We start from the raw sequence: 25,045 nt of genomic DNA, 5'->3' as shown, positions 1-25,045 counted from the left end.
TCTATAAAAGACAAGAAATCTGAAGAAGAGGGGACTGCAAGGAAGAAGTCTGTGGTCACTCTCTGTGAAGAGGGAAGTGGGTCTGGGGGACTGCAGAGCTGAGTTGCCTGAAGTTACTCCCTGGAAGGAGAGAGTAAGGAGACTGGCAAACCCAGAGAAGTGGGGAGGGCATGGGTGTGGAAGCAGCTCAGGGAAAAGTAGCAAGGTGCAGGGAATGGACCGGGGTGGCTGTGCAGAGGGTCGCTGACCAGAACCCAGAGTAGCGGTGGGCTCAGGTTCCCCTGCCAGCCACTGCGGGAGTGGCAACACGAGAAAGTGAAGCAAAAAACTGCCTGAGACCGCTGGAGTGGAGAGCAGGAACTTTGATACTCCTGTCCCCGGAAGGGGAAACCACAATAGTGACCTAGCCGGAGGGCTGAGTCACAAAGATGATAGCTGCAGCACCTGAGAGTGAGAGAGAGGCAGCAGAGGAGAAACTGAACAGGTGTAATGACAGCTGGAAGAGGCATCGGCCTCACCGAGCTAATCCCCAGGACTGCCAGAAGGTGGAGCCATCCAGCGGTGAGTGGAGCAACCCCGTCACACCCAGTAAGAGGGCTTGATTTTGTACATTCTTTAAGCCTCACTCCCTGAAGGAGAGTTTGCCTGCAGAGAAAGAGGACTGAATATCTGCCACATTGAAGAGGAGGGAAGGATTATGAAAGAAAATTAGAAGAGCCTCACAATTCTGAAGAGGGTTTCAACTATGGTTACAATGGAATTGACCAGAAATGATGGAAAATTCCTTTCAGCCTTCAACATTCTTTTCATTAATCTGCTTAAGAATGCTCAACAAAATATTAACAAATGGCACAGTGGGTTTAAAATAAAACCTCATGTTGGTACTGGAGATATAGCAGGTTTTCCTACCTGCAGTTACCAACGCTGGCCAGGAAACCAGAATTAATAACTCTATTCTTGTGAAAGCCACTAAAGACCTTTAATGACTCTACAAATGCCCAATACCTTCATTTTAAATCCCAATTAAAACATAACATCTCCCGTTCATGGAGATCACCTTAATACCATAGAAGCATAGGACTGGAAGGGACCTCGAGAGGTCATCTAGTCGAGTTCCCTGCACTCATGGAGGGACTCAGAATTATCTAGACCATCTCTGACAGGCGTTTGTCTAACCTGCTCTTAAAAATCTCCAATGAAGGAGATTCAACGATCTCCCTAGGCAATTTATTCCAGTGCTTAACCATCCTGACAGTTAGGAAGTTTTTCCTAATGTCCAACCTAAACTGCCCTTCCTGCAATTTAAGTCCATTGCTTCTTGTCCTATCCTCAGCAGTTAAGAACAATAATTTTTCTCCCTCCGCCTTGTAACAACGTTTTATGTACTTGAAAACTGTTATCATGTCCCCTCTCAGTCTTCTCTTTTCCAGACTAAACAACCCAATTTTTTCAGTCTTCCCTCATAGGTCATGTTTTCTAGACCTTTAATCATTTTTGTTGCTCTTTTCTGGACTTCACCAATTTGTCCACATCTTTCCTGAAATGTGGCACCCAGAACTGGACACAATACTCCAGCTGAGGCCTAATCGGCGCGGAGTAGAGTGGAAGAATTACTTCTCGCATCTTGCTTACAACACTCCTTCTGATACATCCCAGAATGATGTTTGCTTTTTTTTGCAACAGTGTTACACTGTTCACTCATATTTAGCCTGTGGTCCACTATGACTCCCAGATCCCTTTCTGTAGTACTCCTTCCCAGGCAGTCATTTCCCATTTTGTATGTGTGCAACTGATTGTTCCTTCCTAAGTGAGTACTTTACATTTGTTCTTATTGAATTTCATCCTATTTACTTCAGACCATTTCTCCAGTTTGTCCAGATCATTTTGAATTATAATCCTATCCTCCAAAGCACTTGCAACCCCTCCCATCTTACTATTGTCCCCAAACTTTGTCAGTGTACTCTCTATGCCATTATCTAAATCATTGATGAAGATATTGAACAGAATTGATCCCTGCAGGACCCCACTCGTTATGCCCTTCCAGCATGACTGTGAACCACTGATAACTACTCTCTGGCAATGGTTTTCCAACCAGTTATGCACTCACCTTATAGTAGCTCCATCTAGGTTGCACTTCCATAGTTTGTTTATGAGAAAGCTAGTATCGAGATAGTACTATAGTCAAGTGAGATAGTATCCAAAGCTTTACTAAAGTCAAGATATACCATGTCTACCGCTTCCTCCCATCCACAAGGCTTGTTACCCTGTGAAAGAAAGCTATTAGGTTGGCTTGACACGATTTGTTCTTGACAAATCCATGCTGACTGTTACTTATCACCTTATCATCATCTAGATGTTTGCAAATTATTTGTTTTATTATTTGCTCCATTATCTTTTCGGGTACAGAAGTTAAGCTGACTGGTCTGTAATTCCCCGGGTTGTCCCTATTTCCCTTTTTATAGACTGGAACTATATTTGCCCTTTTCCAGTCTTCTGGAATCTCTCCCATCTTCCGTGACTTTTCAGAGATAACCGCTAATGGCTCAGATATCTCCTCAGCCAGCTCCTTGAGTATTCTAGGATGCATTTCATCAGGCCCTGGTGGCTGGGTACATATCCATTCAGGGCCCAATCCTATGAATGTTTACTATCAGAAGTAGCTCTTACCACTTTAAATAGTCCTATTTCTATTCAAAGGGACTACTCAAAGTAATAAACATCTGCACTATCCAGAACCTAGAGAGAAAAGTCCTACCCACTAAATCATCTCTACCATTTCCTGCAACCCCTAGAGCTGGCTGACCAGATCCAAGCCCTTCACTTGAGCAATCTGTTGAGATCACAGTCCAAGGAGTCATGGCTGATGAAGACAGACCAGCTTCAGCTTCAAGAATACTGACCAAATACACTTACTGGCTAAAAAAATAGATTTCAAAATCTTTCCATGCGATACCGTCTGGAGAGACGGGATAAACGCACCTTTGATCTAAAAGCTGTACAGCAGCAGCAGAGACACCGTTCTTTTCATCCCAAAACACATGAGAAGAATGATCCTTTGATATCTGAAGAGAAGGGAGCATTGACATATTTTCTAAATATTCCCTTGAAGCTACGTAAATAAGGTATCAAAGAAGTTCTGGGAGTGTAAAACAGAAAGCATGTGTATTATTAGCAGGACTGCCTACAAAAGCAGTTTTCAAACTTTGAGCTCAGCCCCCCTTTGAGTTACAATCTTTGGCTGCGTTCCCCCCCCAACACAGACAAAAATAAACACCATAACTGCCCCTCCCCCCCTTGGGTTTTCAGCATGGGGGAAGGCGCGTGCAACAGTCTCTGGGGGCAGCGGATGTTGACACTGACCCACAGGCTCGACGGCCTGCTGAGGTGAGTCAGAGGATGGCAATGGCGCTCCCACCCTGCACCCCACCGCATGGGGCTGCCCCCCCCAAACGTTTCTTCGTGCCCCCATAGGGGGACACCCCCCCACAGTTTGAAATCCTCTACCCTAAACAGTCAAGAGGTAAGTCTGAAAATAAACTAACTGAAAACTTTTTCATGCCAAGAGGTCTGAGGTTGTAACGAACACCTTTCTTCTTGCTCAGATCAGACAGAAAATCTTGATTTCACCTCCATCAATTTTGGCCTTTTCCCTTAAGCAAATGATGGTTTTTTGTTTTTCACCAGAGCACTGGTGTTAAAAATCAATAAGATATGGAAGTGTAATAACACTGGGTAACAAATCAAATCAGATCAGATCATACTCACAGCATAAAAACACCTTCTGTACCAGAGCAGCAACAACTGAAAAATCATCCTCTGAGTTGACTTGCAGGGGTTATTATTATTGACTCCCTAACTCCACCTCTCCACTCCAGGAGTGCATTTTCATAAATATAACACTCTTGTCTTACTTCTTTCCTTTCCCCAGGGATATTACTGTGAATGTTTTCTGTAGTTTTGAACACCCTGAAGGGAGCAGCTAAATGCACCCACCTGTCTTACAGGATGATGGTGTCCCCATCACTTTAAATAGCCCCCAGCTGTCCTTTTAAAGGACATTAACATGAGAAGCTTATCTTTCTTTCTCTGTAATAAGACAGCACCAACAGAGATGATGATGACTGGAACTGAGCTTCCTTCAACCACTGTTTCCACTCTCGTCTCAAATGCACAGCTTCCTCATGTGATGGAAGGTCTAATAGTCAAAGCCACCTTTTCTGATGATACATTGAGGTGTCATGAAAGGGGAAGGAGAGAAAATTAAATTCACTTAACCCCTCTTTATACACATTAACGTGTTTACTTCTACTAGATGACAATACAGAATCAGCTAATTACCCTGATCCACTTGAGAACTGTAGGTCATCTGCCGGAGCACAAAGACATAAGGGCCACACAAGTCCCGGAACAGCACTTAACTGGAGACCACCGTCTGAGCTACTTGGTTTCTGAGCTATGAGCGTTTAAAAGATGGGCCACAGCAGAGGAGAAACTGAAGCCTATAACTGTTTAAGGCAACAGACTGAGAAAAGCTTGGCTAGCTTAGAAAAGTGGGCTCAAAATGAGCTGGAGGCTGTTGTAAAAAACAAAAGGGAAAAATTGCTAGCCAGAAAACACAGAAGGGGCAAATTTACCCTTAACCAGCAATCTTTCGATGATTAAACCCTGAAGTTTTGTTACAGTAGAATATCCTTTAGCACAGTAACCGTACTGTTTGTTTCCCTTTTAAGCTCTAAGATTTACCCTGGATAACAGAAAAATACACTGCATAATAGGGGGGAAAGGAAGCACAGTACACGAAGGTGAATCTACAATGACCTGACTTTCATCATAGCTGCAATTCGCTGTGCTGTATACCATTACAAAGGAGGTGATCTTGTTTTTGCAACAAATTAATTAATGATTTGTGAGTAGCGTGTCTGAATACAAACTCTCATATCATAATAGAAGAGAAGCTCTGCTTACTAGAGAGGAAATTCAGAACTGGCCTCATTACACTAGAAAAGGAATGCTTAGACAACTAAGAAGAATCCTGTTTATTTTGTTTAATCAAAAGCTCAGAAGCATTCATGAAATAAACATATGCAGCATTCCTGTACCATGACCAGTGAAATATACATGGATTGCACAACTGAGGAGGGAACTTGGCATGTCTTCCAATGCCTAGGAGCAACAGAAGAGAATTAACACAGTGGGGGCAGGGAGGTAGTCTACTTGCATAACCTTGTTTTTAAACCATGTCAGAAAATGAGCAAAGCGAAGGATAGGTATTCTTTTTAAGCAATGTGTATTTAAATTAGTGCCTTTTACTGGGATTACACTTATGGCGAGTGGCAGGAGGGGTGGGCACATTTTATATTTCTACTTTAAAGAAAGACTGTAGCGATTAGTTTTGGCTCAACCCATCCCAGAAACAGAGGCTAGCCAGAAAACTGGATCCAGATTTCAATTTCCTCAAAGTTTAAATACAAAATATCTTCAATGATCAGCAGAAGTGGCAAGGAAAGTTAAGGAGAGAGAAGCAGCAGCTGAATGGATTTGTCTTTTTCAGTGTATCAAGTCTAACAGCCTCCCCCTCCTTAGCTTAAAAGGGGTGACGACACTGATAAACTTAGTGCCTGCTGTACCATTGCTTTTTGTGACCTTGGTGTGCTTTTACTGCTGGAAAGCTAGTCCCCCGGTATACTGTAGCTGGTGGAGACATAGAAATGATGCATGCTGCTGTCAGAAGTTACCAGATAGCATTCTGTCTCAGCAAAAACTGTGACCTCCAGAAGCCACAGTGAAACTGGATTAACCTGTGACTGAGGTCAGACATATTTCATGGAAATATGCAGTTTCCCTGAAAAGAACATGTATGTGACACCAGCCTGTCTTCTCTTTGGAATGCTGGATGCCTTGGCACCTGCCTTAAAAGGGTTAATGGAAAACTTTAAAACGACTACTGTCAGAGAGAGACAAGGGGGGTGAGGTAATATCCTTTACTGGACCAACTTCTGTTGGTGACAGAGAGAAGCTTTCGAGATTACACAGAGCTCTTCTTCAGCTCTGCATTAGCTTGAAAGCTTGTCTCTCACAACAACAACAGAAGTTGGTCCAATAAAAGATATGACCTCACCCATCTTGCCTCGCTAACATCCTGGGACCACCATGGCTACAACAACACAGCATAAAATCAGTGGAGTCATATTGGGTTTTGCTCACTCTTGTCCCTTTTGGCAGGTATTGACCATTCCACACATCAAGTAACTTTCTTTCTTTCATTTAACTTTTTTTCTTTTGGCACACTTAAATTAGCAGAGTTTTATTTTACTCCATCTTCAACCTAACAAAGTCTTTATAACTGGTTTCCATGTTTTTAATCATTCCCTCTGGAGATGGCGTTTGGACTTGGGTCAGGTTTAGGTGGAGGGAAGGGGTCAGATATGAGGCTGATGAAAGAGTCAAACTGGACAGCACCAAAATCTCACAAACTGTTCTTGCAACATTTCCAATATCTGGGTTTGAAATCTCAGAGGGCTGACTGTTGTTGCAAACTGGAAAATTTGGATCCCACTTGAATCCAAACCCTGGTAGGTCATAGCGGGGCAAGGTTAAGTGCCAGAAATGAATATGAACTCTTTCCTCTGAAATTCAAAGGAATTCAGAGTCAAGATTCTAGTTTTGTCCATTTCTATTCCCATTGTTCAGGTTTTCTTCCCAAGTGACAGCAAGATGCTGAGCAGCTCACATATGAATTCAATCCCAAAATAACATCCATCTGCTCCATGGAAATATTAAAGTTGGGCATCATGGAACATTTTCAAATTGAGTTTCTTTATTATTAATTTGGCAGTTGCACTGTTTTGTCATATTATTATTATTATGATATAGTACTTTCTAGCTGAGGATCTCGAAGTGTGTTACCAGCATAAATTATTTAGTTCAGTGTTTCTCAATCTTTTTTCATTTGTGGACACCTAAAAATTTTTGAATGGAGGTGGGGACCCCTTTGGAAATCTTAGATATAGTTTGCAGACCCTTAGGGGTCAACAGACCACAGGATGAGAACCACTGACTTAACTCATACGACTTCTGTGAGATTATACAGGTAAACTGAGGCAAAGAAAAATGAAGTGACTTGTCTAAGATTATATTGTAAGTCAGTGGCACAGGTGAGATGTAGAATTCAGAAAATCTTGACTGCCAGTTCCCTGCCTTAACCACTAACTTAAAATAAACCAACTGTACCCTGGCTGACAACTTTCAAACCATACGACAACCCAATGTGATTCAAAATGGCAAAAGATATTGAACTCCCAACATCCGTATTTCTAATGAAAGAGCCACCTCAGTCTTACTGCCCAGGTAAACCACAGCCAAAATTATATAAAATAAAAGGCTTGAATAGAGACTGGGAGTGGATGGGTCATTACACAAAGTAAAAGTAGAAGCAAGATGTAATTCTGTCTCTATGTTAACTCATCTCAAGGCACCGCTTATTTACAGAATCCAACAACATCATATAACAAGGCTTGTAATTGATATTAACACTAACAAAGGTGGTCCATTTAAAGCTGCACATAGGAAGTAAACTTTTATTCTGAAGATGAAAAGCCACGGTCTACCCTCCACTATTGGCTTTGATTGTTCTTTATGTTGTTTTATTCTTGTGGACTTTTATGAGTGCAGAGAATGAGGAAGTGCCTGATGTCTTAGATACAACCATCTATGAAACTAAAGCTAACATTTCATACAGATTCCTCATATTTTGGCTAAGACTCAGAGGTTTTGGGGGGGTTTTATTTTCCTTCAGGTTCCTTTAGGGTTTAATGTTTTCAAGCTTTTCTCCGCGTACTCTGTAAAAATTATGTGGTAACATCATCCAGAAGATTGTAATTCCTTGAACAGCTGTACAAATCAATTTAATAACTAAGCAAACTTTTGGGTGGAGGGGAGCCAACTGTAGAAGTTTGATTTTTGAGCATTTTTGTCTGTGGAATTTAGGCCCACAATCTTCTAGTCATCAGGCTCCGAGTCATATATACTGCACCAGTTAAACCAGTCTCAAGAGTGGAATTTCTGTCAATAATGTTAAATATTGCAGCCATCAACCAGAGTGATATAACCCAAAAAGTGCAGCATCTGAAATAGTTGATTCCAAATGTCATGGTAAGATATAATTTAAAAGGGACAACTTCAAGTTACAATGAAAATGTAGGCTTAATTTTAAAAACTAATTTTTACAAAGTCCAATATTAATAAAAAATGCATTTTTACATCAATGATTTTGTTTGAATTGGAATGTTTGCAACTCAAATATTGTAGCTTTGTCCTAGTGCGTGAGAACCAGAAAGTTTACCTGGTCTATTTCTTTTGTCCAAGATGGAAGAAATGCATGAAGTAAACAAACAATGTAAGTGGTGATATGCAAATTTGATTTTTAACATTCTTTCAGATTTAATAAAATCAGGTATAATTAGTAACAGGTAAAGAAACCAGAGTTCTTTTTTGTTGTTGTTTTTACGAGTGTACTTTTAACCCAATATGGAGTCTTCATGCTGGATCAAAACTTAATATCAGTTATCATACTGAGCTCCAGGTTGGCAGGCTTGTCATATTTATAGTATCTCAGCATTCTTTCTAACAGTCACATCCCTCCAGCAACTGGATCTTTACAACAAACACCAAATATCACAAGATTCACAATAAAATTGTGAGATTTGGTACAATGCATTTAAAAAGGAATGAAGAACTTAAGGATTCATACTTTATTCTTGATATTTATCTTTTAGGAATTTGCCAATAGTGCAGATGTTTTTCAAGAGTCAAAAGCGAAGTGGGTCAATGCTAAAATAATTTTAAACAACTGGAACTGACAATGGCGGCAACAACGCTGCAAACAATTGTGATAAACACATTTCATTTATACAGTACAAACAAACCACCAGAAAAATATACAGGTCTGATATGGATTCCATTTACACAAATTTAAACCAGGAATAACTCCAGTAAAGTCAATGCGTGAAATCCTGGCCCCATTGAAGCCAATGTCAAAACTCCCAGTGACTTCAACAGGGCCAGGATTTCACCCCATGAAGTTATGCAGCTATAAACCTGGTGAAAAGGAGCACCAGGCCCTAGAGCTATATTCGCACCATCATGATTTAGTTACATTTATTAGAAGTTTGATTATGATATAGTGATTTCATACGGTCCATAGGCAGCCCAGAAGAGACTCCTTCACACCTTGACCTACCAGCTTGCACGGGGAGTCCTAACTAAATTGTAATGCCTCCAACCCGGGGGGGCCCTAGACTAGCTGCCAGCAACTGGCGCCCTAGGCAAATCATGCAGCAGGCGCCCACACTCCCAAACCCCAAGGGCAGATCTAGGCTGAAGTTTTTGGTAAACTGGGAAACATTTTGACCGTTTTTTTTCCTTCTAATGTTTTTTAAGCGTTTTTTTTTTTTTTTTTTTTAAACAGAGGCTTAATTATTCAGTTTGTCCGTCCATCCAACCAATGTTTCTGAGATCAGATAAAATAGAGACACGAATATTCAGAACTGATTTGTACACAACAGCTAGATGATATTTCAGTCCGATTTCAAATAAAAATGCATTAAAAATGTTAATTATAATTTATTACAAATCCAAAATCATCCATTACGCTATCCTGCTTTAACAGCCATTACCACCACATCCAGTATAGAAAGAAATAAGAAAACTCTTCAAGGAACTTGAACCTGTATTTACAAAACACTCCAAATAAAAAACATGACTTTTCTTGCTTTAAGTTTTGAAAATTCAGTCACTAGTTCTTTTAGATCCAGTTTTCCAGCTATTTCATGCTCTATTGACATTGTGGCAAGTCCAACGAGTCTCTCTTGCATCATTCTTGAACGCAGATATGTTTTTATCAATTTTAACTTTGAGAAGCTACATTCCCCACTAGCTATGAAAACTGGCAAAGTTAAAAGAATGCGCAGAGCTATAAAAATGTTTGGAAAATTGTCTGAGTTTATTTTCACAAACAAACTTCAGTACTTCTTCAGGAGTGGATATTTCTTAAGTCGTCTTGAAACATACTGAAGCTCACTACACAAATCTGTAGCATCAATGTCTATTGAATTTTCACGAGTCAATGCCGACTCCAGTTTTATACAAAATTCTCTTATCTGTTTTGCTGTTTTCTTTTGCAAGCTGTGGATATCATATAGAAAGCCAAATACAGACTCTAGCTGCTGCAGCCCTTGAAATCTTTCATCAACAAAGTGAATAGCAGTATCAAGGACTGCGAAGCAGAAATTCACTTTGAACCTTTGTTTTGGGTTCTGAATGGGTGTGTCTCGTCCTTCATATGAAAATTGCTGTTTCTTTTGCCGAATGGGAACTGCCTCTGGTTCAAATTGTCGGAAAGTCTATTTCTTCAGCAAGCTTGAGAAAATCTACCAGTGTTCTTTCGAACCCTTCATCACATCTGAATTCCTCCAGAATATTTTTAGTTTGCTGCAGTTTTTGAATAGCAGAATGTATGTTCAAGTTCTTTTCCTGAAGTTGCTTACTAGTGAGGTTAAACTCGAAAAGGATATTATACCACAAAATGAGTGAAGTCACATATTTGAACTTGGAAAGGCCATTTGCAAGAGCTTCGGCATCTGAACGTGCCGTATTGCCAGATGATCCAGTAAAGGTAGTATCGTGAGAAATTTCAAATAGAGCATCATAAATGTTTCCAAGTTCATAGCGAAGAGGCTTCAAAGCATCAATGTGACTCTCCCATCTTGTCTGACTACGTGGTTTCACAGTTAGAGAATCCACATGGCGAGTCAGAATCTCCCAACGGCGTATTGAACCTGAGAAAAACACAAACATGTTGCACCGGGTCAAAGAAATTGCTTGCCTCCAAACAGCATCTAGCAGCATCATTGACAACCAACTTCAGAGAATGCGCACTGCAAGGAACAAAAAAGGCCCTAGGATTGATTTCCATCACTCTCCCTTTCACACCATTGTCTTTACCCTTCATATTACTCCCATTATCATAGCCTTGGCCACGTAAGTTTTCAACAGATAATGACATTGTTTCAAGCTCTTGTAGAATAGCTTCAGTCATAAATGCTCCAGTTGTCTCCTTCAGTGGTACGAAACCCAAAAAATGTTCCTTTATGAGCACTTCAACATTAGCTTCATCTGCAGACTTTTCCATATCCACAAAACAAATGATCGTCATTTATTCAACATGACTCACATCTGGTGTACAGTCCAGTTTTATTGAAAATCATTTTGCAGAATGGGCAGCTTCTACAATTTTCTTTTTAATGGCATTTGCTAGGATTTGAATCAGTTCATTCTGCATATTTTTTCCTAAGTAATGAACCTGTGTTTCATGATCAGTTATTTTACGTAGATGCTCCTTCATGACTGGATCAAACAAAGCTAGGTATTCAACAAATTTTAAAAAGTTTCCATTACCTGGAGTCTATAATTTTTCATTTCTACCACAGCCGCGGAATACTAAATTTTGCCCACCAAGAACTCTCATAAAAGCAATCAGATGCTCTAATATTTGTTGCTAATATTCTTCTTTTTCCTTGATCACACAAATTTTCTTCATCAATAGTTTTTCTTTTCAATCGTAATTCAAGTTCTTTCCAATTTTGAAAACATTCCAAATGTTCTGTACTTCTTTCATGTGAAGAGAGAACTGAAGATGTTTTTCCAGTCCTTCAAACCATTTTCAGTAGGTGATTTACCAACTGCTTGATTTCTAAACAACTTGCAGCAAAAGCAAAACACAGAGTCCTTCGACACTGAATATTGTAACCAGTTTCGATGAATTTTTTCCCCATTAATGAGTTTCCTCTTGTAATGCTGAGCAGAGAATTTTCTTTTATTTCCATCCTTAGGGAAGGGAAAGTCATGAACTTGTTTGGGTCCATGTTCCACGAGAATTTGCTGCACAGTCATCACATCTGGGCCATGAAGCTGGGTCCCCATACTGTAACTTGTTTGTAACTTCCTCATCCTTTCTTCCTTCTAATTCATTTACTTCAACTTCTGCATGTCTCTCTGAAGGTGAATAAATTTTCTCCACTTCCGTATCAGTCTGATGCTGTGAGCTGCCTTCATCTAGAAGTAAGTTTCCATCATTTTGAGTTTCCAAACTGCTTTTTTGTGGATGTGAGCTACCATCATCTCGAAGTAATATACCTTCATCTTGATGTTCCAAACTGCTTCCATGCAGATGTGAGCTAACCTCCTCTCCAAGCAAAATTCCTTCATCTGGATGCTGTGAACTACTTCCATCTTTACTTGTATTAAAGAGAAGATATTTCAGGAAGGATCCCTGCTGTTTTGCTTGGTCCTTTTCCTTCTCAGCCTTTCATTTACGATACTCCGCTCCTGAGGGTTTTCTTTTTCCTCTTTCTGCCATGGGGTTTGAATATTTGTTGTGTACTGTTGAATATTTGTTGAATGTTGTTATGTACTGTGCTCCCGACTGCACGCATTACAGCGTTAAGGATGGCTGACACACCCACCACATGGTTGGCGATATAAACCACATTGCAGCCATCCCAACACATCTTTTCACTGCTTAGAGGTTCAATGATTTGTAACATACACTCACTTACCTATTAAAACAGTTAGTTACAGCGTTTACTCTGAAACAAAATGACCTTTTTTGACGTTATAACCAGACACTGGTTGTTTGGAAAGTAATCCCCTTCCTCACGGTTACTCACTTGGAGTGTGACGTCATCACTTTCGTAGCCTATTAAGCATTAACGCTGTTACTTTTCTTTTATGGTCCTTATTTATTATATAAAGAAAAGGAGTACTTGTGGCACCTTAGAGACTAACCAATTTATTTGAGCATAAGCTTTCGTGAGCTACAGCTCACTTCATCGGATGCATTCAGTGGAAAATACAGTGGCGAGATTTATATACACAGAGAACATGAAACAATGCGTTACCATACACACTGTAAGGAGAGTGATCACTTAAGATGAGCTAATACCAGCAGGAGAGCAGGGGGACCTTTTGTAGTGATAATCAAAGTGGGCCATTTCCAGCAGTTGACAAGAACGTCTGAGGAACAGTGGGGGGCGAAATAAACATGGAGAAATAGTTTTACTTTGTGTAATGACCCATCCACTCCCAGTCTCTATTCAAGCCTAAGTTAATTGTATCCAGTTTGCAAATTAATTCCAAGTCAGCAGTCTCTCGCTGGAGTCTGTTTTTGAAGTTTTTTTGCTCTGACATCATAATCAAAAAGGCTGACAAAGGAGGTGCTGTCGTCATCATGAATAGGTCGGAATATGAACAAGAGGCTGCTAGGCAGCTCTCCAAAACCACTTTCTACAAGCCATTACCCTCTGATCCCGCTGAGGGTTACCTAAAGAAACTACAACATTTGCTCAAGAAACTCCCTGAAAAAGCACAGAACAAATCCGCACAGACACACTCCTGGAACACTGAGCTGGGGTATTCCATCTGCTACCCAAGATCCATAAACCTGGAAATCCTGCACGCCCCATCATCTCAGGCATTGGCACCCTGACAGCAGGATTGTCTGGCTATGTAGACTCCCTCCTCAGGTCCTACGTTACCAGCACTCCCAGCTACCTTCGAGACACCACTGACTTCCTGAGGAAACTACAATCCATCGGTGATCTTCCTGAAAACACCATCCTGGCCACTATGGATGTAGAAGCCCTCTACACCAACATTCCACATGAAGATGGACTACAAGTCATCAGGAACAGTATCCCCAATAATGTCACGGCAAACCTGGTGGCTGAACTTTGTGACTTTGTCCTCACCCATAACTATTTCACATTTGGGGACAATGTATAACTTCAAATCAGCGGCACTGCTATGGGTACCCGCATGGCCCCACAGTATGCCAACATTTTTATGGCTGACTTAGAACAACGCTTCCTCAGCTCTCGTGCCCGAATGCCCCTACTCTACTTGCGCTACATTGATGACATCTTCATCATCTGGACCCATGGAAAAGAAGCCTTTGAGGAATTCCACCGTGATTTCAACAATTTCCGTCCCACCATCAACCTCAGCCTGGACCAGTCCACACAAGAGATCCACTTCCTGGATACTATGGTGCTAATAAGCGATGGTCACATAAACACCACCCTATACCGGAAACCTATTGACCGCTATTCCTACCTACATGCCTCCAGCTTTCACCCAGATCACACCACACGATCCATTGTCTACAGCCAAGCTCTACGATACAACCGCATTTGCTCCAACCCCTCAGACAGAGACAAACACCTACAAGATCTCTATCAAGCATTCTTACAACTACAATACCCACCTGCGGAAGTGAAGAAACAGATTGACAGAGCCAGAAGAGTACCCAGAAGTCACCTACTACAGGACAGGCCCAACAAAGAAAACAACAGAATGCCACTAGCCATCACCTTCAGCCCCCAACTAAAACCTCTCCAACGCATCATCAAGGATCTACAACCTATCCTGAAGGACGACCCATCACTCTCACAGATCTTGGGAGGCAGGCCAGTCCTTGCTTACAGACAGCCCTCCAACCTGAAGCAAACACTCACCAGCAACCACACACCACACAACAGAACCACTAACCCAGGAACCTATCCTTGCAACAAAGCCCGTTGCCAACTGTGTCCACATATCTATTCAGGGGACACCATCATAGGGCCTAATCACATCAGCCACACTATCAGAGGCTCGTTCACCTGCACATCTACCAATGTGATATATGCCATCATGTGCCAGCAATGCCCCTCTGCCATGTACATTGGTCAAACTGGACAGTCTCTACATAAAAGAATAAATGGACACAAATCAGACGTCAAGAATTATAACATTCAAAAACCAGTTGGAGAACACTTCAATCCCTCTAGTCACTCGATTAGAGACCTAAAAGTGACAATTCTTCAACAAAAAAACTTCAGAAACAGACTCCAACGAGAGACTGCTGAATTGGAATTAATTTGCAAACTGGATACAATTAACTTAGGCTTGAATAGAGACTGGGAGTGGATGGGTCATTACACAAAGTAAAACTATTTCCCCATGTTTATTTCCCGCCCCCACAGTTCCTCAGACGTTCTTGTCAACTGCTGGTAATGGCCCACCTTGATTATCAATACAAAAGGTTCTCCCGCCCCCCACCCCCGCGCTCTCCTGCTGGTATTAGCTCATCTTAAGTGATCACTCTCCTTACAGTGTGTATGGTAACACCCATTGTTTCATGTTCTCTGTGTATATAAATCTCCCCACTGTATTTTCCACTGAATGCATCCAATGAAGTGAGCTGTAGCTCACGAAAGCTTATGCTCAAATAAATTGGTTAATCTCTAAGGTGCCACAAGTACTCCTTTTCTTTTTGCGAATACAGACTAACACGGCTGCTACTCTGAAACCTTATTTATTATATGTGAACCAGTTATAACAAAGAAAAGTTCATAATTATACAGCCCAATAATAACGCTAAGGTTTAATAATGCTTAAAGATACTCACATTTTGGATTTATAATGCTGAAAGACATTATTCTTTATTCTTTGGCACCAAGAAACACAATTTTCCACAGTATTCACTCAATTCTTAACCATCCACCTGTGACGTGTGTTAAAATGACCGTTTGACATGTATCAACTCGTGATATCTCTGCTCTACATGAATTTCCAGCTATGCGACCTTGATGTATATTCGAGTTAGGTGTCACTAGCACTGCAGCTCTTGCCGCTGGCGGATGTGTTTCATTGTGGCTGAGTTATTGCTTATCAAAATTGCTGAGTGGGTCATCTTGACCCTACGTTGCAAACTGGAAAAAAAATTCGCTAAAATATTTATTTTTGCAGTAAATGAAAGATTTGACATATTAATAAATTCTCAGAAATGCAGAGAAATTAATTATAACTCATATTCCCTCCGTACGCACACCGGAATTGAAATAATGACGTCTTCGTTATTTTATTTGTATTTTTTTCATCTTTTTCATTTTTTTCATTTGATTTTTTCCCTCGAATTTGGCGCCCCATTTTACTTGGCACCCTAGGCGACCGCCTAGTTCACCTATATGGATGGGCCGCCCTTACCTCCGACTCAGCCAGACACCAAAATATATTTAATAGTAAAATGCAAAGTTTCAGAAATTCACCTTGGGCTTCACGATTTTGCCTTTACATGTCTCACCTAGCACAACTTCGCCTATCATAGCACAGTAAGGTATTTTCCTCTATTTAGAGAATCAAAGATGTATAATCTGTAAAACACCTTCTAGGAAGTAACACCCTACATGAATCACAAGTGAAATAGGACATTCGGGTGTAAAATATCAATTGGGAAACTTGGTATTTGCATTTCCTTTATCAGATCTATATCTCCCTCCAAGACACTGTCACAACATTTGTTTTATTTTCAGATTCTGATTCTTTTACTAGAATTTGAAAAAACAACTGATTTCAGTTGTGCAAAAGGGGTACATATAGCCTCTTTGAATACGATAAAATAATTACATTACTTATTAAAATTACAGTTAAAACTTTTACACATACCTCCCTCAAACAACAAAATTTGTCAGTCATTACATCTTTTAAAAACACCTATAATTTTACCGCTATCCAGTTAAGTCTTTTATTAGCATACAAAACGCATCTTCCTCTAGAAAGGAAGGATGACCTTGAGGTCCAGGAACTGAACTGGGCCTCAGGAGATCAGGATTCAATTCTTAGCTCCTCCAGACGTCCAGTGTGATCTTGGGAAAGTCACCTAATCTCTCTGTGCCTCACTTCCCCATCTATAAAATGGGGATAATATTTTCTTTATTTCACTGTCTTGTTTAGTTAGCGTATAAACTCCTCGGGGCAGAGGCTGTCTCTTACTACTTTTGTACAGTGTCCATCACAATGTGTCTACCTGATCTGGGTTTGGGATTCTAAGTGTTACTGTAATACGGATACTAATATTATAAGATGTAATATTAAAATAACCTCTGTTTTTGTAGTTCACTTCCCCCATACTTATATTTATAACCTTCACTGTCTAAATAGTGTCTATGCTTTCCCACTTCGCACTGGAATAATATGGAAGAATTGGAACAATTACTATGACATTTTTGCTACTGGGTATTTATCAACTTGAAAAAAATGAATGATAGTTTCCATTGCAAAATTTGACCTGTGATTAACCTTTCCACTGAGAGTTTACCACATGTAGCTCAACTGTCTAATCTGTAAATTCCTGCAGGTAGGTTTCATGTTGATTTATGTGTTGTATACCACTGAGCAGTCTATTGGTGCTCAGTAAATAACTCCTGAATAGGTACGGGGAAGTCATTTTCAAGTTTCTACCAGTGAGCAAGATGGAATCAAAAATTTGTTTTACATTTCATTTCCCTAACCCTACAAAATATGGGCACAGTTTACATTACATGAACAACATACCGGTGATAGGCTTCCCGACGGTACTTTTTCAGAGCATGCCCATCCATGTTCGCAGGAAGATCTGCTGCATTCTGGAGCCTGTCACTCCATGAGGTTGTCATTTTTAAATGGTCACTTAATTCTGGAAGAGAAAAGAGAGAAATTTGCTTAACCTGCAACATGTTTCACAAGAGTATTGTACAGCTGTTTTCTGATTACAAAAGGATCTTACAGTACTAAGAAAATTTGACAAGATGCCTGCTGTAACTTGTGTTTATAGGTCAAACTTGTAAAGGAAGTGACTGGCGATGTCTAAACACTAAGAAGTGTTTGCACTTCCAATCACATGAATCCCAGAAAACATACTTTTGCTCTGGATGCCATCACCAAACACAAACTAAAAATATCAGGCCCAGTATCTGCTCCAAATGTCTTTGAAATACCAATTTAACTTTACCATATATAGCATCTTTCATACAAACTGCACCCCAAAATGTTTCCCTAGAGTTAAATAATGCAGTTTCAGATGTAAATAATAAATATTATCCGATGGGGAGAGAAGCTAAGACATACAGGGAAGGGAGAAAACAGATGTTTTCAGCTGAGATTTCAAATGAGATGTAGAATCAATAAAGCAGAGAGATGCAGTGTGGCTATTCCAGACGGCTGGAATTCCAGAGGTTTTCATAGGTGTGTTTAGAGACATAGGCCTTGTTTTTGCTGCTAAAAAAAAAAAAATCAGAATTGTTTTACCTCAGGGTAACTAACGCATGAACTATCACTGTAAAAAACACACAGAAGACAAAGCACTGTAGTTTTACAGAGAGGTAAATGAGGTGAGGTCAACCACAGGTGGGGGTCTAGTGCTGATCTTGCCTAGAAGTTTTACCTTGTGTTTATACCTTGGGATAGCTCACACACTTTAGTTACCCCAAGGTACAAATACACATTTTAGCAGTGAAGACAAGGCCACAGGAAAGAGGGGCACTGTGCAAGCAGAGGGAATGGGGAGAGGAGTAGAAAGAAATGACTGTAATAATTTACACTGGTATCATTTTTCAGCTTCACTCAGGTAATATATGAAGCACATTTGCAATGTATGCAATATTAATGAGTCAAATATTAACCATCTCAACTCTCCGGTAAAGTAGGTATTTACTGCCCTCCCTTTACAAATGGGAATCTAACGCACAGAGAAGTTAAATGACTTTCACAAGGTCACAAACAGGAGTGATTATCAGTTAGGTTACACCAAATCTATAGTTTTAAAACTGAAGAGAATAGTTTTGAATGTTAATCTGTGTGTGTGTGTGTGTGTTTTGTATCTAGATTTTACTGATGGCCATGAAAAAATGATATAAAAATCAAACCATGGACAATTTGGCTACAAAAATATGTCCCACACTCAGCACTTTGTGACGACTTTCCAGTTACTAAAAAACAAGATTTAACAAGTAAATCTTGCACCACATCCTGAACCCTGTGAGATTCAGGCTTTGGCAGACAGCCTGAGGAAAGGCATTCCAGAGCTGAGAGCTCTCTACCAAGAATTCCCTGCTACACACCCAGGAGGTCAAACGCCGAGGAACAGACAGCAGGAACATTCCAGCCAACTGCAACTTCCACAACAAGGTACACAGGGGGAAAATGTTTCTGCAATATCCCATTTCCAGGCCATTTAGGGCTTTATAAATAATTACCAACAACTTAAATTCCACCCAAAGACAAATGGATGGCAGTGCAGAACACAGGGCATTCAATTACCAACCTGGTCTGCTTAAACGGCAAGGCACTCTGCACTAGCTGAAGCTGAATAATCACAAGTACTGAATACTCATAAGCAGATAGCATTGCATGTCTTGGGCTCCTAGGCACCATGCTAATAGAAATAATAAACAACAATAATAACTGCAGTAGTCCAGGAAGGAGGAGACAAAAAGCAAACACATCTGTGAAGAAAAAGGAAGGATCGCAAACTCCAGGTCAGCTGATGTTTAGAAGGTGCTCTGGGACCTTAGGAATAGTGATGGATCAAATTTAGACCCCAAGACTGCAAACCACAAAGACTAAGACGACATGCCCATCAATTCTTCAAGGGGCTTCAACATACCTAACCTATCAGCATGACCTCTGTCTTTCCTGGATTAATCTTAAAACAGTTATCTTGCATCTATGGATTAGGACTCGGAGTGAAATAAATATGCCCACTAAGTTGTACTGACCACTTAAAAAGATCCCATAGCCACAGGGGCTCTGTGGAAGCAATGTCATAAAGGAGAGCATTGGATTCTTTTTCCAAGTGAGGGCAGTCTGAATCCATCAACCTGCTAACCATTCTGATCATTTACATTTGTCTACCTTTTCAGATGTCTCCACCACAGCACAAAGACATAAGAGACAACGTGCCACAATCGAAGTCAGAAGACTTTTTCCATTACTTTAGCCTCATCTTGTCACTTCATCTGCTGCTTGCCATTTTTGTGCCACACTGAAAAAAGATGATGATACAGTGGAAAGGTGCATCTGAGTAGGAGTGCATCACAAAGGCCAGCAATGCCATGGTCCAACAGTTGGACCAGTATCATTCCGAAAAGAATTCCGGAACACAGTGGATCCATTTGTTTCTCAGATGGTGGGACTATTTTAATTGTTCACCTTTAATCGCATCCTTATATGAATGAGAAACCAATGGAGTTGTCTGAGGTCCTGGGAGATGTGTCTGGTTTTGTAACATGTGAGAAAGCAGCCAGCATCATTCTGTGCATGTTTGAGTTTGAAAAGCTGAGATTTGGGGGAGCTACAGAAATCAGAGCTGCAACAGCCAAGGCAAAAGGAAATGAAGGCATAAAGTAGTATACATTTCATTAATTTAACTTTATTTAGATAATACTGCATGATAAAAAACCTACCAATGCAGCAATATTTGATAATCATGTAAACTCTACCAGGCACTTCACCAGGTAAGTAGGTATTGCTCATACAGCAATGTACACGCTTTGAGATAAAATATTAGGAACATACAAGAGGCACAAGGATTGCAAATTTGTGGCCCCAGTCCCGAAAGCCTTATTCACACAAGCAGCCCCACCTGACTTCAATGGAACTACTCTGGTAAATCAGAGTTGTAGATTCAGATTACCTGTGTGAATAAGAGTGAAAAGACGCCGCCCTAGGTTTTCATTTTTTTTCTTTTCTGAACATAAATCCCTCTTTAAATTGATGCCAAGGATAGTGACTAAAAATAAAATGGGCTAATCTGCTCCATCCATTTGTAAGTTACTGGGATAAATATCTAGCTGAGTGGGCAGCTGGCCAGTCAAGACTTTCAACTCTGAGCAAATGAAATATGATGCATCTTTCTTTAGTTACAAATCTATTTTTGAGATTAATCATCTGTAAATAGCGCCACAAAAAATAGAAACCTTTGCCTAGATAAGATGTTTTAGAAATATCTCCCTATGATTTATTACAATTATAGCTCCTGCTAATCCAGTCATAATTAAGCACCTTAGTGTTTCTGATACAGAGCTCATTTCTGAGAGGTATTTAAAAAAAGCTTCCTGTGAAACTTTGACCCAGGCTAGCACATGACACACAAGAGTCTCTGCAGAAGAACATGGGATTTTTAACACAAATTTTGAAATAAACTGATTTCCCTCTTTGTTAGACCATACCTTATTTAGAGAATTACCCATGGAAAAGTTTTGCAAATGTTGGCATGCCACTGACATTTTCCCCTTCAGGGGGACTTTTACTGGCTATTTTTCATTCCTTCATTTTCTAGCAGATCACTAGAAATTTCTGCATCCCAGAGTTATATATATATATTTATTTGGCTTTGGGTCACTGTCCTTGGTTCAGCTGATTTTGTTTTTAATACTTTGACCAAGTCAGTTCACAGGATTCCATGCCAAAAAAGTATAAACAACAGCAGTGACAATCCCACTTTTATAGTACATTCTCAGAGAGTCTATAAACAGAAAACAAAACCAGCACTAAACCTCTGTGTTTCAATATACTCACAAGAAGTTTACCAAGCACTGTTCTGGGCTCGTGTGTTCAGTTTTGAAAGCCATAATATAATTGTTAATAGTACTGTTAGGCATTCACACCATGGACAGAATAATAATACCTAACCTTGATTCTCTTGAGCACCTGGCATCTCAGGATCCCAAAGCCCTTTACAAACCTTAAGTATCATAACACCCTTCTGAGACAATTGGTGTTGTTATCCCCATTTCACAGGCTGGAGACCTTGGGGCACAGAGAGGTGAACCGCATGTCACTGAAGTTAACTGAGGTCATAAAGCAAGTCAACAGCAGAGGTGTCACCTGAATCCAGGAGTCCTGACTCCCGGTCTTCTGCACTAATCACTATATTGCACTCCCACTGTGGGTGTTGTAATACCCAAAGTGGGGCTAAACACCTCTAATACACATTGTGTGACATTATAATGTGTGTTCAAGGATGTGTGAGATATTTTAATATGTATTCAAACATACACGTATTCTGATTTTAATATTTAGCATTGGTTGTATTGTATGGAAGTTCAATGTCTGTTAAGAAAGTGCCAGATTGTATTAAATAAATACTCAAACTTCTACAGCTATGGAGTGCTGCTTGCCAGAATAATATTTAGATTGACTCAGTCTTAGCAGGTTCATTAACAAGGCATCTTTTAATCTCCACACAACTCTAGTGCTCCCTACTTTTCTTCCCAAACTCTGCACTGACCTTTTGTTATCCCCTCTGTTTCAACAGTGCTCCCAGCTTTCCCTACTTGTTTGTCAGCTTCTATCACCTCAGTCCCTTCAATGCAGAGTGTGGTATGACTACATTGAACTCATGCACACTGAAGTCCTCTTTAAAGGCCCACCTCTGCCGCATTACTTACTGTGACTCAAGGTAACTTATACATATTGGGTATGTCTACACACTGCAAACAGCCACAGCTGGCCTGTGTCAGCTGATAGGCGCTCAGGCTAAGGGGCTGTTTAATCACAGTGTAGATGCTGCAGCCTGAGCCCAAATGTCTACACCGCAATTGAACAAACAGCCCCTCAGCTGAGCCCCTTAGCTCGAGTCAGCTGACACGGAACAGCCACTGGTGTTTAATTGCAATGTAGACATACCCAAAATGCCTATTGTTATTCCCTTCTCCCTAATTTCTCTCTCTAGATTGCTAGTTCCTTAGAGCAGGAACCACTATTTCTGAAAGTTTGGGGTGCACCTAACACAGGTGCTATTGTAAATAAATAAATAATGGTATTAGGACCACTATCACTGGATCTTTCACCTTGTTGATGGTACCTATATTTTTTAAAATATGATCATAAAAATTAAAAACAAACTACCTCCCAAAGTATGATGGTCTAATAATGTCAGCACTGACTCACGCCAATGAAAACAACAAAATCTAAAAATGGGTCTGAAACTTATTTTTACCCATTCATTTTTGCCAAACAATACACAGTTGACCTGCCATTTGCACTAGAAAGAACTGCATGGATAAAAAATGGAGTTCCAATCCCCAGTCTCAATTTCACTGTTTTGGAAGGATTAAACTAATTCCCTTAACTCTTCATTTACACATTTCTTGGGTTTTTTTGTGCCAATTCAAATCATTCTCAGCTTATCAGACGCTAATTTTGTTTAGTAGCCAATCACAAAATCATTTCTGAAGGGCGTTTTAATTACTGATACTTTTGAAAAAATAGAACAATTACTTTAAAACGCTAGCAATTTTGTGAAAACCCACAATTTCCAAATGTAAGTAGAGAAGACTGTAAATGACCTAAACCTGAAGAACTCAGTGTAGCTCGAAAGCTTGTCTCTCTCATCAACAGAAGTTGGTCCAGTAAAAGATACTACCTCACTCACCTTTCTCTAAACCAGAAAATTGTTATTTTCTTATTTTCTCTGCCTTGTGCCTGGTGTAAATTCCTCATTTTAAATAATTTTACTCCTAAAGGGCTGCCTCTTTGAGAGCATTTTTTTATTCTTTTGATGACAGCAAATAAGATCCTCTTCCTGGAACAATAATTATTTTCATGGGATACAGGTAGCATAGTCTCAACTCACAGCGATTAGTTAATGTTTTTAGATGGCTCTGAGCATGAAAAGTGCAATATAACGGCTAAATAGTATTAACAGGCAGGAATTTGCTGTTGAATTCTTGTTCACACTAACTGAAGATATGCATGAACTGAATTGAAAATATGCCCTGTAGTTTGTAAGTTATACTAGAAGATATGATTGGATTTATAACACTACACCTGTGCCCCATTAATTGCACTGGCTTCCCATCCATTTCTTGGTGTTATTGAAGATCTATAAAGACCTATGTGGTTTGGGGCGTGTCTGCCACAGGGCCTCTCTTTCTCCCTGTGCACCACTGCAATGGCTGAGACTGCTTAGCCAACAGTCCATAGGGAACTGGTCAAACATTTCTCAGTCATGCATTATATATTTGTTACAGCTTGGTTTACAGACTATAGTCTCTAGCGGGTTATTTCTGGATAGGTGTGGTAGTAGAGGGAAAAAGATGTTTACGGAGTCTATTATGGACAGTGATTTAATTTCTGGCCAAATATCCTCTGTGTAGTGCACACAGGTGCTATGGTATTGCTGCATAATTAACTATTACATTAATTAAACAAACCAGTTTTTGTTAACTTACATGTCTTTTCCAGACACAATGAGTACTGACAGTCTTACGCAAAATATTATTAATTACTTGTATCACTATAGTCATGAACCAATACCCACTGTGCTAGGACTGTACAGACCCAGAACAAAAGACTGTTCCTGCCTCCAAGTGCTTACAATCTAAGTGTAAGAAAAGAGACAACACATGGAAATAGAGACAGACGGGAGAGTACAATGAAATAAGGAGACAACACTGATCAGCAGGACAGGCAATGGTCTCAGCACACCAGCAGCCTAACCCCTGTCATGTTTTTTTATTCATCATGGGAAAGGAGAGTTTTGAGGAGGGATTTGCAGGAAGATAATGAGGAGGCTTTGCAGATGTTTAAAAGGACCTCTTCCTAAGCTTGAGGAGCAACATGGGAGAAAGCATGAAGTTGCTTGTTTTAACATGTAACAGATGGGAGATGAAGGCTGGCTTCACTGACAGAGGCAGGAGTTGAGAGATGGGTGGAGGAGGAGAGGGTGTTGAAACATAAGCTTCTTGTCTTCACTTTTATGTGATAGAGAAGCAGGAGCCAGTGGATGGATGCAAAAAGAGGGGTGACATGGTCAAAGCTATAGGCTAAGAACATAATCTTTGCAGCCACATTCAGAATGGTTTGAGTGGGGCAAGACTGTATTTATCAAAGCTAGAGAAAAAGGGGCTGCAGTAATAGAGACGCACGATGAGGAGAACGTGGACAACACTTTTAGCTGTGTGGATGGCTAAAAAAGGCCATATCAGAGAGGTTATGCAGAAACAATCACCAAGATCAAGACGTAGCCTGAATGTGAGGACCTAGAGAGAGGTCCGAGTAAAAGATGACAAACAGGTTACACCTCTGAGTGACAGGCAGGACAGTGGTGTTGACCACAGTGATCAAAAAAGGAGGTGGGGGGAGAGCCTGTGGGAGGAAGATTAAAAGCTCTGTTTTAGCCATGTTG

At 40.3% G+C, this 25,045-nt stretch overlaps 1 protein-coding gene across 7 annotated transcripts in view; it reads right to left on the bottom strand.

Annotated features, from left to right (window-relative positions):
* NT5C2 (5'-nucleotidase, cytosolic II) overlaps positions 1–25,045 on the bottom strand; it is an 86,332-nt gene that overhangs the window by 47,206 nt on the left and 14,081 nt on the right. For 5 of the 7 annotated variants that reach the window (XM_037903539.2, XM_027820315.3, XM_043550606.1 and 2 more), the window contains exon 2: positions 17,431–17,551. In XM_037903539.2, coding sequence (XP_037759467.1) covers positions 17,431–17,531 — 101 coding nt within the window. In that variant the 5' untranslated portion in view covers positions 17,532–17,551. Of the gene's footprint in view, positions 1–17,430; positions 17,552–25,045 lie in introns of those variants that run through there. The other 2 variants (XM_037903541.2, XM_043550609.1) reach the window with 2 other exon arrangements.

Source organism: Chelonia mydas, chromosome 7, assembly GCF_015237465.2.
Source record: "Chelonia mydas isolate rCheMyd1 chromosome 7, rCheMyd1.pri.v2, whole genome shotgun sequence".
Classification (NCBI taxonomy): domain Eukaryota; kingdom Metazoa; phylum Chordata; order Testudines; family Cheloniidae; genus Chelonia; species Chelonia mydas.
Note: the sequence above shows the minus strand (reverse complement) of the source record. Positions and strands in the feature narration are given on the sequence as shown.